The 16,153-nt window shown below is 41.5% G+C and overlaps 1 protein-coding gene across 1 annotated transcript in view; it reads right to left on the bottom strand.

Annotated features, from left to right (window-relative positions):
* ADARB2 (adenosine deaminase RNA specific B2 (inactive)) overlaps positions 1-11,523 on the bottom strand; it is a 319,924-nt gene extending 308,401 nt beyond the window's left edge. Inside the window, exon 1 of the mRNA XM_087729609.1 lies at positions 11,158-11,523. Within this exon, the coding sequence (XP_087585735.1) occupies positions 11,158-11,257 (100 nt within the window). The 5' untranslated portion in view covers positions 11,258-11,523. The remainder of the gene's footprint in view (positions 1-11,157) is intronic.
* Between the last annotated feature and the right edge of the window lie 4,630 nt (positions 11,524-16,153).

The following is a 16,153-nucleotide window of genomic DNA, read 5'->3' as shown; positions in this document are numbered from 1 at the left end:
ATGCTTCAATAGGTGAGGATACACATGAGGGGATTAAGATAACAAGAAGGGGAGGAAAGTGATGGGTGTTTAGGTAAAGAAAGAAACAAATTCAAGAAGTGCAAATATGTGATAAACACCTGGATCCTCAGGGTTACATAGACTATGTTTTGTCTTAAGAGTGGCTTTTTGGAGCCATTGCGGTTATCTTTTTAATCCTTAATACAATAAATTGAGACAGCTTCTGTAGCGTTTAATTCATACTCCCATTAAAACAGCACTCTACGAGACCCAAAACAGCATGTAATTTGTTGCTTCTTGCCTTCATTTAATTTCGGAGACTCTTGATGAGGGCCTGGAGCTTTTTCAGGCAAAATTAAAGTAATAATGTATAGGGAATAGATTTTTTTAAATTGTTTTTAACTTTTAGAATTACTTTCCTAGACTCAGAAACCAGGGCTTGGTTTTCTTTTTCATCTTAGAATTGTCTGGGACATTCTAGTCAAAGAATTATCTTATGGTTAAAGAGTACAGTCAATTTACAGTGGTTTTAGCTAAAGTGGAATAGTCTCCTGGTCTTCCAAGAAGCACGTGCATATACAAAATTGATGAACTACAGGCACAGCACAAATGTAGGCACTGTTACTAAGATTTTTAATGGAAATAAAAGTTATTAAATTTAGATAACATTTAATCTTACTGAAATTAAGCCATTAATCTAAAAGGAGCAATCTCATTAAAAAAACCCAAAAACCTCTAACAGTTTCAATCAATTCCATAAGCAAATTCTCATAGCATCTGAAGGAAGCAATGCATGTGACAAAACCAGAGTTATTCTACAGATTTGTCAGCAATGTGCTGCTAATACTGAAGAAAGACTTGCCTTTTAAATGTAAACTTGGATACATAGAAACCTTGCCCTCAGCATGTATAACAAGCCATTCTGGGAGAAATCAAAAGCCCTCCAGGAACTGAAAAGCAAATGTGATTTAACACCAAGGAAGAATCTGATCCCCACGCATTTGTTTACATACAAAATAGAGAAATAAAGAAAAAGCTCTCTTCTTTTAAACACCACCAAGCAGATAGGCAGAACTGCTTTACAAACAAACGTAGCAGGCTGCCTTGCAGGCAGGGATTATACCTGCTCCTGCCTGTTAGCACCGACTGCCGGCATGCAGCGTGGCACACTGTCCGCCTTGAAATGAGCAGCGCTCCCAGGGACCTGCCATGTCACACGAGTATTTTGCAGTGATAAACCCAAGCGATGTGATGCAACTACAGACGCGATGCAGCTACAGAAAAGATACGTACAAACTAGAAACAGGTTTAATTTGATACTTGAAACTGGAGCGACAGACTCCTGAATCCCTACCTCTTGCTAATTAATTCTGCAACAGATTTGTTAACTGCTCTGGCTCAGTTTCCCTCTCTATAAACTGGGGGAATGTGTCCTCTCTGTCTGTGAGAGTTAATAACAACTTTTCATAAATACTTCGAGCATGCACCTAGTATGATTACACTGATGTATTTTTATTAACTCTGGGCAATAAGAGTCCTTGCTGGCTAGGATGAGTTGGAATTATCTAAAGAGAAGGATGATCTTAGTCACTGGCAGGGAAAAATAGTCCAATGTGCCTTGCATCATGAAAGTATAAATTTAATAAGGAATTCACTGGTAGCCTTCAGCAAAATCTGCCAAACCTCCTTTGTCTATGGTTTCTTACCCCATTTAAGCAGAATGTATCACCTGCTTAAAAATGTGCCTGGGCTAACCAATCTATAAAGCAGTGTTCTGTTAAACTACTTCTATTACAAACCACATTGCTAAACTGCAAAGGGCTATATCATTTCCGACTAATCAAAACCAGTGTACATTTTTAAAAATCCCCACTTTTTTTTTTTTTTGACACCTAATAACCATCTTCTGGTAACTGGTACTGTTAGTATCTTACTGCCTGTTTTAACCTTACAGTTTACACCTTCTGCTAGAACATGCAAAGACTCCAAAATTCTTCAGTTTTTTTAACAAAACAAATGCAGAGCTAAAGTCTTATTTAAAAAGTATTATTGGCAGGGTACAAGTTAACCTAGAAAGACTTGATTTTGACTTGTTCTGGCAGAACTGAAATGCTTCACATTTATGCTTGAATACTGTATATTCCTTCTTCTTCCTGCGTATGAAATCTAAAGGATTCGCGCAGTGAAACTTTTTTCTTAAAAAAAAAAAAAAATCATCAAATGGCTTGTGCCTATGGATTTCAGCTGAAGGCACAAAAAGTGCTCCTTGTGAGCGTAGCCCCAGGTAAAGCAAACCTCTGTCATACAGCTGTAAAAACTGGTCATTATAAAGGCGAATTGAAAACGAGTCAAGTATCTTGATTTTAGAAACAATGGATTTTACAGATATACATCAGATGCTTTAGCATAAATAAATGATAAACACAGATCAATCAATAATCGTTGCAGCAGTTGCAGCTGGAGGAGATCTGCTGTCAGTGATATTAGAGAATATTCCCTTTTTTGTACTGTTTCTTTTAAACTCCTAAATCCACCAGCAGCAAGAGCTGAGCTCCAATTTAGTTGCTGTCTGCGCTGCTCAACAATGGAGGCAACGCAGACCACTGTGGCTCTGCCCCTCGCCTCCCAAATCACCATTCCTACGGACGCGTAAATAGCAATTCATGATTGGCATGAAGGAGGGAAATTACAACCTGGAAATCAGCTAATGAAAGTCAATTTCAGTTAAATATTGTTCAAGAACCCATAGGCATTTTGCCTGGCGGTTTGTGGCAGGGCTGCTGGCATGGATGTAAAATGGAGCACGAGCTCAGGGTTGGCTTCTGCTCCCAATTATGTCAGTTCTTCCATAAGATTCAGCTGGAGAAAGATCAGCACACAAAGAAACTTAAGACCAAATCCACCTTTTTGGTAAAGGTTTGGGGTTTCCTGACATGAGTATTATGGGCTCCTGCATACACATCTGTCTTCACCATTCTGAATTACTTAGCTATTAAAAAAAATGTGCCTACAAAATAGAACCTAGAAATATCCTAAAAAATCTGCCTTATAAGAGGTTTCTTTCATTTATTTATTTCTGACTCTCAAAAAAATCTTATAACCCTTGTGCAGTTGTGCCTTTGTGATTTGTCTGTAAGACTATCAGTATTACATAGAGGAAGATCATACACAAATCCTATGAGAATTTTTATATATGTATTTTTAAAATTACAAATTCATACACCATGTACGGATGGATGTGTATAAACACACAAATGATACACATGTATTTTATTTCTACATCTCTAAACAAAATGCTTGAATGTAATATAAAAAATAATCCGTCGTGTAAATATTTTTTGGACTCTACAGGCTTTAAGACCCTTTGTCTAATATAACTTGGAGTTTATTATAGTCATTTATTTAATAGCACTAGACAACTGAAGCCAAAGTTTGTATTTCATACAAAAATGTATATATGCAGATATATATTAAGGCACAGACACACATGTATATAGCAGCACAGTTTTGCCACCCTGACTCATGCTGAGAAGTTTCAATTTCAGTTCTACTGTGAGTAGGGGCAGCAGCATTAGGCCTTATACAAAGGCAGTACATTATTACAGTTGGCTTGATAGGCATAATTTTACATTTGTTAAACGCCACTATTTAAGGAATAAATAGCCATTTCACAGTCTTTGAGAAGTGGTAGGAAGCGGGCAATTGCATAAAATTAGTTGTGTGTAAATCTCTTTCTACGGAGATGGAGATAAAATATCTGTCAAATTCTACTTCTTTCTTCCCACACTTCCCAGCAGCTTTGGCTCTTCATGCTGATGTTTCATTAGCAGTTAGAGAAAGGTGACTCTGCTAATAATTTTGAGCACCATTTCTCTTATAAGGAACAAAGATGATGTAAAAATGGGGAAAAAATATTACTTCAGCACAAAGTATTTTGCTGAGATCTACGTATTGCTCATTCCTCAGTTCCAAACCACACATAAAACGCCACCAGCATCTACTGCAGGTTTCAGAAACAGCACGCACAAGTAGCACAACTCTCAAATCAGATGCAATAGTTGGTACAGCATTGGGACCGAACCCGAACCCAGCAGGAACACTTCCACAAAGACAGACCATGGTTTGCAGGGGTAATCCCCTACTACACATTATTCATCTGATGACGATGCACTAGCAGTCACGCCAGTAACTGTTCTTTTCTGCTTAACAAATCATCATGTGTTTGTAAAGTTCATTTTCACCCCCTTTTATCCCACACTCTTGTTTCTTCTTCCAAGGGAATAAGAAACAGGGGGTGTATTAATTTTTATTGTTATCCTCCTAACCTCACTACAGCATGAAAGTAAGAGATTGGGAATCAGTCTCAATTTCGGTCTATTTTTACATACATCATGCAGGGCGTTGAGTAGGAACGGAGAGGAAGGCAACTTAAAAAGCCGTCAGAAATATTCCAAGGAAATGCGCCTGCCTTCCTTGCAGCTGTGTTCCCGGTTTTAGGAGGCACACGGGTGGATGGATGCGCATTGCCACCGGCGCGAAGCCGAGCAGAAGGGCACCTCCTGAACCGCTGCGCTACAGCTTCAGCTGCGAAAACAGAGGAGAGTGCAAAAAGCCTCATGGCTAACAGGAGCAATTAAACTGCCTACCTTTCCTCGTAATCCAAGTAAGTCAGGAGTCAGATAATTTCCTGAAAAAGAGGATTCATATCTCATATTAAAAAATCCCAAATCCTTCATAATGTATCCTACCTAAAGCCAAAACCTACCTTTGCTGAAGTGAGCAGCAAACTTTTTAGCGCTAGTCTCAGCTGAGCTAATCAAATACCTCAACTCCCTACACATATGTAAGTTTTGTTTTTCCATACCTTGAATGAATGAATTCCTCAGGCCAGCTACGTACTGTCTCAACAGGAAAAGTCCTTCCACTCCTAATAAACATGCTGAAATTCTGTTTCTCTAAAGGCCTCTGTCTTTGTAAATAAAAAAAATCAGGAATAAATCAGAATAGCCTGTTTACCTTAATCTTTCTTTCTTTAATATAATTTTACTGTATTCTTTCTTATGTTTATCTCCAAAGTAAACAATATAAATCTTCCAAATTTTCTTCTACTGAAATTTTACACATCCCTAATCCCTTTTGCCATATGTCTCTGAATCCTCACTATTTCTAGCACACATTTGGGAGCTAGAACAGCTAGATTGAAACAGAATATAGTCAGTGAAAATACACCTTTCATTCATTAATGACACTGTAATATCTTCAATATTAGCCATCCTGCTCTTCACGCACTCTGCCCTGCTCTGTGCTTCCCTTGTTATCACGCTTTACTTAGCAGAGATTTTCATTAAACCATCCACAACAATGTCCAGTCCTTAGTCCGGAGCGGGTATTGTCAACTCAGGGCCCAAAAATACGTCTTCATATTTCAAACCTGTCATTAAGAAGTAAGAAATTCTAGACTGACTGAATGACAACGATAACACCATCCATTTAATGCTTTCTGTTAAAGCATGAAATTTGGTTATTTGATGACTCGGGGAGGGTTGCCTATTAGTATGGGTTGACAAGCTGCTTCAGCCAGTTAACAAAGGGGTCTTTTTAATATATTACATATCACAATATGCTGTTAAAACTCCTCTGGGTTGGCTGCTTCGTTTCAAATTCATACAGCGGGGAACAAAGGTCAGCTCGAGCAGGAAGGTAAGCACTTTATTTTACTATTGGAACTTCCATAATTTGCAGGCAAATCGAGCTGTTTTACACAGAAAACATCAAGTTCATCACACATGCCTTGAGAATGATCTATCTACTGACGCATATCAGCTTTTTTTTGTCCGGATAACTAATAGTTTACATGGAGAAAACGGTAAACTGCCTGAAAGGTTGTAGAGATAGTTAGCTGTAAACACAGGGATCAATTCAGGTTCATTACTACTTGCAAAACCTATACAATATCGGACAGCAGTAATTCAAAAGTAGTACAATTAACAGTGATTAGACAGATATTCTAATGTTCACTTTTTTAATGCAACTTGCTAACCTAAAGGGCATTAAAGGAACCTAAGAAAACAGTTTGCACAGACCTTTAGTAGCTTTGATATTTCACAAGGCAATTTCATCTGACCTTTAATTTTTAGTGCAGTGTTTTCCATTTATAGGGTATCACTTCAGAAAGGGCTGCCGTTAAGTATTTTAAAACCTCCATTAATATCACTTAAACTGGAATTTGTAAGCAAAGCTCTCACCTTATGGGAGAATTTCCTTACTCAAATCGCCAAGGAGAAGCTACAAAATTTTAAGCAATATGAAGCAATTTCCAACAGTACGATATTTTGCCACGAGCTTTATATGCCTCTGTAGCACCACTGAAGAAAGCAAAACACCTGACTTAATTTCTGTGTTCAAAAAGGTAAAAATGGCTATATATGTCATTGCTCATGTAAGATATGGTCAATATTTATATTAGTGCTCTTTCTACTTACATAATTAATACTTCGAGGTAAAGTTGAAATATTTTATTCTCTCTCAAAGTAAAATGCGCCATTTTATTGTCCTCATACTTACATGCTGTTGCTACGAAGACACAACTCTGCTATAACCTAATGGTCTGCTATTTAGATATGGACTCATGAATCCCATATTTTTATTCTAAATTTAAGTTCAGTCATCGTAGCTAATATCCTTGATGCTATCTCAAATTGCTGTCATTACATGGATCACTAGAAATTGGAGGTAATAGTAAAAAAGAAAAGGAAAAAGAAAGGTACCAAATTAGATGATGGATAAAGGTTTAATCAATTTAATTTTATCACCAAATCCAGTCCCTTCCTCTCAAGCTGTCAGGGGACGAGATAAGCGGAACACATCTTGAAGCACGACGCAATCCTGTTGTGGGGAAGGAGTTGTGTCCCTGAACCTTGCCAAGATGAAACATGCTCATTTATTACTTTGGCATTGCAGGATGATGAAGAACCAAGCTGGTTTCCTCCCTCCGTCCTCAGCACAATCTTTCTATTTCATTAATTTTTCATGGAATTTCATTTCACAATCATTTTGCCTCTCTCACCCACTCGCTGCCCTTATTTAGTTTATTCTGTCAACTTTTATTTCATGTCCCGTTGTATCAGCAGCGACCTCGGCCATGGCTTTCTACCATGTCAGGGATACCTGATCCCCTCCTGTTTCCAGTAATTAACTTTAATCGCTAGCTCTATAAAACTGCATTACAAATAAGGTGGCTTATTTGTTGTCTTATACTGGAAGATAACTCAGAAGGGGCATATCTCCAATCACCCATTTCATACTTACTTTCTATACGCTGATTTCTAAGAAGTTGCCGGAGGCTGCTGAAGTGTGGCCTTTTTAGTATTATCAGTAAACAGCAACTCTGTTTTTGTTTGGTCTACTTGTAATCGTTTATCTCAGAAAACAAGCCTTCTTTTCAAAATCTATACCACAGGCTATGAAATCTGCACAAACCGTGCTGAGGCCACTGTGCTGAATTCTGCCAGTACTCTGCCATATTCCAGAGCCCTGGAGAAAACACAAGAACCCACAAATACAGTAACTTCCTATAAAGGAATTCCTAAAAATTTTAAATGGATTTCTCTAAATCATTAGGCATAGTTTTCTAACCTCTGGTCATTTTATACACACAGATAAAAACCAAACAAACAAACAGAGAGAGAGAAATATAAAATACCTATTACTGCTTTTACACAAAATTAGTATGCAGATAATCTGGCAAGCATCCGTATTTATTTTTCATTAGGTCTTTGAGAAATTAAGATATTTACTTCCCACTGGGAATTAACGTGCTTATTTTCCAAATGACAATGAAAATATTCCTACCTATACTAATTTAACAAATGGCTATGAATATCCACATTTTAGCTTTTTAACACACTTTCTGCATGTAGTGTAAAACTGAATGAAATCACTATGCAAATATATGCTTGCAATGTGATATTCATTGCATAGACATTTCATGTTAAGTCTTCAAGGTAGGATCTTTATACTGAAAGCCTTGCCGGATTTCATAAGCATAAAAATAAGATGCACGCAAATTAATTATTGGACGATGTTATTGTACACTGGAATCACAGTGTCCTACACTTCTCAGTGCTCAATTTGCATATATGGAAATGCTCTCTCTCTCTGTCTCTTGCAGCACGTGTTTTTAATTGTTTTTTAGCCTAAATACCCAGGCAAATTTAGCTATTCAGAGAATGTTGCTTGCTTTCCTTGCTTGAACTTGCTTTCTGCCCCCAGGAAACTCCTAAAACAGAGCATCCAGGTATAAAAGAAATGGAGCAAAGCACTATACCCAGACACACTAATTTATAATTCACACTAACCAGGACAAAAACATGACTGAAAACAGAAAAGTAAATCAGAAGGGGAAAAACAATGTTATTAAATAGAGAATAATATTTGCTTCTACTGCTACATGTTCCTAGATCTTCTATCAGGCGATGTCTCAACCTGGTTTTAAGCACAGTTGATGTGTAACGTGTAATAAAATATAGTAAGCTGTATAAATAATTTGTTGAGTCCATCTCCTTAAGGAGTGGGGATGTGACAGATAATTTCATTTCCTTACTCTGATTAATACTCAATTTAAATTCAAGACCAGAGTGAATTTCTTTGTCTACACGTATCCATAGGTACTTCTGTGTGTGTATGTATAAACATATGTGCATAGTTATACACTTTAAATCATCTACTAAAAGTATTCTTGCTATAAACAACAAAATATGCGCTGGATAATAGTTAAAGGCAAGTGTCTTTGGTGTAACTCTCTAAAAATATTTTTCACAATCTATTAAATAGATCAAAACTGCGAAATAGTGGAGCCCACATTAATTCTCAAAAAGGCACTGTAATTTATGAGCCTAATAAACGTTTTCTTGACTAGTCTCCAGGACAGTCAGTTTGTTAAACAACACCTGTGCACTACATGCCATCAAAAAAGACAGAGAAATGTATGATCAGTAAATAAACCAGCATATTAGGAAAATCCAACAGGTTTTATATTGGGCGTGCCTTAAGTTACAGGCATTTTTTGCCAACATAAATTTACAGGAATGTGTACTTCTGTGAACATATAGTGTGATTACATAGAAAAGAAAATCAAAATCATAATGATATGAAAACAAGCACTGCTCCCTATAATTAGTATACTAACTAACTACGTTATTTGTAAAGTGGTTACAATAGCACATTTGGAGGAATTAAAAAAATGAACTTTTCAAGTGCACATTCTTATTGATATTGGTCAGTCAGGCACTTTCTAGAATGCCATCAACCTCCAGCTGTGTATTCTGCAAATAACTGTCATCTACCAAGTTATTGTTTAGTGAGTTTTTGTGGTTTTTTAAGACATTCAACTTCCATCTTATTTTGGCAAAACACAGAGCAACAAAGGATGCATCAGAAAAGTCTTACTGAAAGACCCTCACTTTTGCCTGCTTCTTAGAAACAAAATTAACACTTATCATTTACCTTTATAACAAAGCACCTTTTCTCCATTGCATAGATTAATGGATTACTCTTTTCTCTTGGTCAAGCACAGGGTAGCTCAGGCTAGGCTAAGTCTGTGATTCCCTAGAAAAGGAGTTCTGCTAGAACAAATACAGCATAAAGAAGTCTGCAGAGCACAACTTAAGTACAAGCAGATTTAAACAGACTGAGTATGGGAACTCTCCCTTTGCTTAGCGTTTTAGAATTTGCTCTGTAACGGAGCGCGAAAGGCAGCCTCTGTCACCAGGTGTTACAGCATGCTAGAGATACGGAGTAACAAAGCAAGGTTACACACCTACTGGAAGTCCTGATACATCTGCACGTCTGTTGTTTTCACTTGTGCACACATCACTATTTGTTACTATGATTCTGAATATAGAGAGTTCAGACGTGAAAGTTAAAATAGTGACAATCAATCAGATGATACAGTCTAGCATTTAGCATTTGACCAGTCTTTGCTAGTTACTATACAAAACCTGCTTTGGCACCTTTCTAAAAAGTTGTCAAATACCATGCTTATTGGGTTTAACATAATAAATAATTAAAAGCCACTTAGCTAATGGCGCGTTCCAAATTAGGATTTCTAGAATTAGAAGAAGAAATAGCGTACCCAAAGCATCAGCCTGAGTTGACGAGCTAGCTGACTAAAACTTGTGTTAGTCCCACGTAATGATGACAATTACAGGTTAGATGATATTTACTGCTTAGATAAACACTTGGAGTTAGCATCCCTGCAATCAAATGCACTGCAGCTGGGCATCTCTGGCACTCTGCTTCTCGTATCAGTTCATTTTACTTTAAAGTGTTCACAGTCTGTTAACTTCGTCTTTTTCAAGCAAAACATCAAAAATCAGGCAGTAGTGTGTCATCCCCTCTACAGGAGAAAACAGGACAGCCTTGCGAAGAGCTTTTATCTAGGGCATATTCCCTGTTCGCAATGACATCCTGTAGCTTCACTTTTCACGCTTACGGCAATTAGCGCCTTCCTAACAAAGGTTTGCTTAGGGAAGGGGAACGGCACCAAAATAGCGAAACTCGGTGGACCTTCTCTAAAAGAAAGAAAAAAGAGGTAGTTTGGGGGGCGCAACCCGCCGGCCGGCAGCTGCGCGCTGCCCCGGGAGCCGCGCGCTGCCCCGGGAGCTGCGTGCCGCGCTCTGCCCGGCCGGGGGCCCGTCCTGCGGGCAGCGGGGCCCAGCGGGACGGGCGGCGGGCTGGGGTCAGGCTGGCACCGGCGCCGGAGCGGGCGGGGGCAGTGCCGGGGCCGGCGGAGTCCCCGGGACAGCTCCGCCGCCGCACCGCGCTACCTCGGACGGGGCCCGCCGAGCCCCCGCCCGCCGGCACCCCCGCGGGGCTCGACCTCGGCCCGAAACAAAGAGAGGAGGAGGGCAACCGCTGCCCGTCGGCGGGGGAGAGCGGCGGCCCGCCTCGGCCCCGGCCGGACCCCGCTGCTGGCGGATCGGCGCGGCGGGGAAGGCACCGCCCGCCCCGCACCGGCCGTCGGGGCAGCGGCAGGGCCGGCGCCGGCGTGCGCCATGCGGAGACAATAAAAACAGGAGCAGGCGATGTGTCTGCCGGGGCGTGTGTGCGGGAGACAGGCAGAGAGAGGGGGGAAAAAGAGGAATGAATTGCTCTTACCTTTCCTCTTTGATCTCCTCCTCCTCCTCCTCTTGGACTTGCATTTCAGCTGCCCGCTCGGCCCTCCCGACGCCCTGCTGCTGCCCAGGACGGATGTCATGCCTCTACTTCAGCGAAACAGCACCGCGCCGAGATGTTTTCCTCCCGCGGAGTTTCTCCTCTTTCTGGAGGAGGCTTTTATAGCGCGGTGGGTAGGGCTGGCTGCTCGGCGCTGCCCAGCGTCGCGGCGAGGGGTCGCGCCTCCGCCCCGACGTGCCGGGCCCGACCGGGGCGAGGAGCGGGGGCGGCCGCGGAGGCTCTTGCCGGCCCCGCGCCCACTTTTTGCACCTCTGCGAGTTGCCGGGCTCCGGCTCCGGCCGCTTTGAAGCTGATGGTGCGGGGGTGGGGGGGGCGAGGGGGGCGGATTTGCTGCTGCAAAGTCTCCCGCAGCCCAATGGCTCCCGCCGCCCTGCTCTGACATCAGCTCCGCCAGCCCTCGCCCCCAAATTCCGCTCCCCCTGGGCTGCCGGCTGTGCCTGGCTCCCGGGAGAAAGCCAGGGAGAACGGCCCCGGAGGGAGTAAAAACATCCTGCCGCCTCGTCTGGGAGAAGCCGGAGGGGCAGCTTGCAAGAAGGGAGGCTGCAGGCAGGATTTCAAGCCTTTTCTTTTCTTTCTTTTTTTTTTTTTTTTCGCTTTAGACCATGTGGACACTGAACACCCTGCTTCCAGAAACAGAGAAATGCCGCTGCTGTCCTCCCTAACCAAATAGTTATTAACTAGTTCACTAATTGCAGTGCTTATTATTCCCAGGGAAAGAGCATGAGTTACTGTTGAAGCATCCCTGTATCCACAAACCTTACGCAAGAGGCTAAGTGTAGCAATTCCCCTTGAATCTCCAGTTATTTTTAAGGTACGTGCTCTGCTAAATTCACGATCAAGGGCAAAAGCTCTGTGAAAAGAGGAGCGTGTTGTCGCCCAGACTCGTACATTAACACTCTGCAGTGCCTCATTTAGGCAACTGTGCAATTAAAGTGTCGGGAGCAGAGGGGCTTTTACAGAGAGGAAAGATGACAACAGCATTCCTCTGAAAAGCTCGACTACAAAGCATTACACATTCATTACAAAAAGCCAAAGTATGCAACAGATAAGATACTGCTTTAAGTTACAAGGGACCTACTGCTTCTGTGCTCTATCCTCCTTAGTTATTATCTAACTTAAAAATACGTATCTGGAAACCTAGGCAGTGAATGGAAAACGGAAGAATATCACAAAAAAATTATGCTAAATAATTAATGTCATCATTAGTGCTACTGCATTTGTAGTCGGCTGGAAGAGCACAGTAAAACCCTGTTTATCAGAACTCCTTTAATCTGAAACTTCCTCTTGGTGGAATGTAGGTTACCCAGCTCCTGCTGCTAAGCGCTGCCACTGCAACCCTCCCAGCTATTAGAAACCCTCTGTGTTTGGCTGTTTTAGGCCTCTGTCATTTTTGGACTAGGCAGAGCTATACATTACACAGCTTTCCAAATTAAATAAACAAAAATATTTCCATAAAAATCTCTAAAAGTACTTATTAAACCAGGATTCGGATGATGTCACCCATCCTCCACGAAGCAGGTTGCATATGGTAAGAAGGCCCTATGTACCCTCAGTTTTAGCTATGTGGCACAGCACAAAGCACAGGGGGAAACTGCCTCCCCTACACACCTTATCAGCTAAGGGAAGAGAGCCTGTGAATTTAAACCCGCATGGCTTGGGTGTCAGATATAATTCAGGAAGACCTGCATGGAAGTAGGTTTTACATGCGGAGCTTTTACAGGTTACTGGCTGGGTTTTTTTTACAACACATATATCACCCAAAAGAATCAAACCTTTGAACCACTACATAGCGTAAGTAAACATCTCTTTAAAAAGCTTCTATTTCAGGTAGAAAGACTTGTCTGCGGGAAAAAAGAGAGGCAATCACTTTTTTTTTGTTTTTAGCTTGAGCCTTCAGCCTTTAACCTTTCTCCCCTTTTCCTTCTGGTTTCTGTTGTCCTGAGCACAGCTGACCCTCATCTATTAATGTGGCAAAAACTTGTAGTTGTGTGTGAAGTAGTAATGCTACTGCAAAACACAACTGCACATTCAACCACACATCAAACTTCTGACCAGTCTGAAATTTAAGTCACTCAATTTAGAAGCCAGATTTAGAAAAGCATCTTCTATGCTTCAGTACCAATCTGTGCTCTGTCCATTAGGGAAGCAAGATCCAATTAGAAAGAAAATGAGCATCCCAGCATTCATTCATTTTTAGGAGTGGCTTCAGGCTCAACACATTCTTTAAAGTTTCTGAAGACTTTCTTTCTGATAACATTTTGTTATACTCTCAAAATGACTGGAATCTAAGGTGTTAAGAGGATAGACTGGCATTGCCAATCCCTAGAGAAGTCATGCTTCCAAGCCAACCTGAAAAGCCACCAATTCTCAGAAACTATCATTCGGTGCTAACAATTTCATGAACCGCTTTTCAGTTCTAGGCACAGTTATGAGAAAGTATCAGCAAGCCGGCATTAGCAACAGCTGAGCTGTACTGGCAGTATAGCTCCCTCCTCGGCTGGTTTCAGGATTGGTGAAGGTATGAAGATGGCTTAAGTCATTCTGGTGGAAGGCCTCCCCTTAGCCACAAGGAATGGTGAAGGGCAGTCATTTTTTATACTATCCAGCTACAAAGTCAATTGGATTCCTTAAATGTGCTGTGCTCATTCCTCGTGTTCTCCACAACACTGAGGAGTCAGCTTCCCCACCCAGTGATGTCCCCTGTTTCAACACCCTTTTTTAACTTAAATGCAGGGTTACCAGTCCCACACAACTGGGTCTGTCTCTCCTTCCAGGCAAACATGTACATGATTTCAAGCACTATAGTAAAGTGAAAGAGCTCGGTCTATGAAATACAAAACCAGTATCAATGAGGTGGGGAAAAAAGCTAAATTATAAAATAATACCAGCTCTCTTTCAGTTATGTGCTTATGTCTACTAATGACCAATGCACTTGATAGTCTTACGACCCCACAGAAATTATGGCTGTTCTGAATGCCCTGGTAATGGTTAGTGGTATTGAGTAAAGCAGCTTAGGACTTTTCCCATCTCCATGGGCCTGGCTGTGGAAGTTGTTATGTTTATTACCTTGAAGGTGAAGTATTTCAGACTGTTCTAAAGGCAGTAACTTCACACACCTTGAGTTACAGCCTGCAAAGAAATGCACATCATACCAATGCACAGTCACCTACTCAGGCCTAGGTGAATCAGACAGGTAGGAGGGTTTAAGGTGTGAGTCCTGATGTGAAAGACCCTTCCCTATGCTGTCTGGGGAGCTGTGACTCCTCTTGTGACCCATCACAACTGCTCATCCCAGCCAGTACATCAAAACTTATATTCCTGTTCTTGTGAGATAGACAGGTCTCTCTCAGCACTGGAGGTACCCAAGCAAGGAGCCCAAGCTTTGCAGGATTTGTGACAATTCACTTCACTCAGGTTCTCTCAAAAGAGGAGAGCTGAAGGGCACTCCAAATAGTTTATTAACTGGAGGACTGATGGTGACTATGAGAGTATGATGAGGAAAGAGAGTGTGAAACTGGATGCCAGGTTGCACACCTTAATTATACATTACCATTTGAATTTCCATGCCTAAGCAATATAGTGTAGTGTTAGTAATGAACAGAAATGGACAAAAATGAAAACGGCTGAAGAAAAAAAGCGTCCCACCCTTATTTCAGCTAAGCACTTCAGATAAGCAACTTCAGCAACAAATCTTTGGAAAGGTTATCCAAATCTGAATAGTAAGCCCATGAGTATTATGGGTGGCCAGTACTTTTTCTGTACAAACATATTTAGATGAAGTAGAATAAATATGAAATCCATTTTTTCTTTATCCCTCGTTTTTTTGAAATTTGCAGTAACTTAATTCTCAATGAGGTATTACAAAAATTGCAGGTGAAACAATTTTAAAAAAAAAGCTACATTGCACTTACAGAAATGCAAATGTGTAAAATGAGGTTGAGCACCTAAGATGTACCAGGGCTGCTCCATGAGAGTGTTGCAGTGTTTGCAGGGGGTGCTCCTCTGAGAGCAAAAGGGTCCTGCTGAGCAGCACAGCAAGTGGGAGAAGCAAGCTCCAGACTCTGCAGTCGCCAGAATATGCACAAACCCTTGAAGAAGAGGCCATCTGGCTGCCGTATTCTCCAGTTTCCAGCTGTGCTGTCCCTTCCCTAAGGAGCTGTGGATACTGAGAGCAGCAGGCCATGGTAGAGACCTTTGCAATTTGCTGCTTGGCAGCAGACGTGCCCTATACGCTCCTGAGAGGGGAAAGGGATGTAGTAGCCACACTCTATTTTTCTCCCACCCTCCCTACCCACTTCTGCTTGCTTTTGCTCCCTCCTGCCTGAATAGGTGGAAAGAAAATAAGGCCTTTAGAATTTGGAAGATAAAAGATGCTCAAGGGCGTTAAAGCAGAACAGGAATGCAGTCGTGTGACTGCGCAGGTGAGACTCCAGAGCCTTCTGCCGCAAAATGCCTGCACTAATCCACTCTTGCCCTACTTACAAGGAGCTGTCAGTGTGGCTATTTGCAGCAAAAGCCACTTTAGCTTTGGGGCCAAACATCACAGAGTGGTGATGAAGCAATGAGGGTATGGATCCATATTCAGTGTATCAAGTTTGCCAGAAAGATGCCTTACTGCAGACAGGTCCTCCTGTCTGCTTTGCATATTCTTGCACATGAAATAGCCCAGACTGGCTAACACTGTGATGCTGGATAGCAGGAAGTTAAGGCAATGCTAAAAGGATTTTGCCCCTTCGTTAAACTGCAGCAGAACCAAAGGAATATGGGATGCAGTACTCCTGCTATGGGAAAGCCTCAGCAGCCAAGTTTCATCTCCTACAGGAGAAGCTCCCCCTCTTCCCCTCATTTTTTCAAGGCCCCACATCTACTCTAATGGGGGTTTGCTGTGCAACATGCCAGTAATAAGCAATGTCCAGCT

Source organism: Nipponia nippon, unplaced genomic scaffold, assembly GCF_047370975.1.
Source record: "Nipponia nippon isolate SJK-2023a ecotype South Korea unplaced genomic scaffold, ASM4737097v1 scaffold_1, whole genome shotgun sequence".
Lineage (NCBI taxonomy): Eukaryota > Metazoa > Chordata > Aves > Pelecaniformes > Threskiornithidae > Nipponia > Nipponia nippon.
Note: the sequence above shows the minus strand (reverse complement) of the source record. Positions and strands in the feature narration are given on the sequence as shown.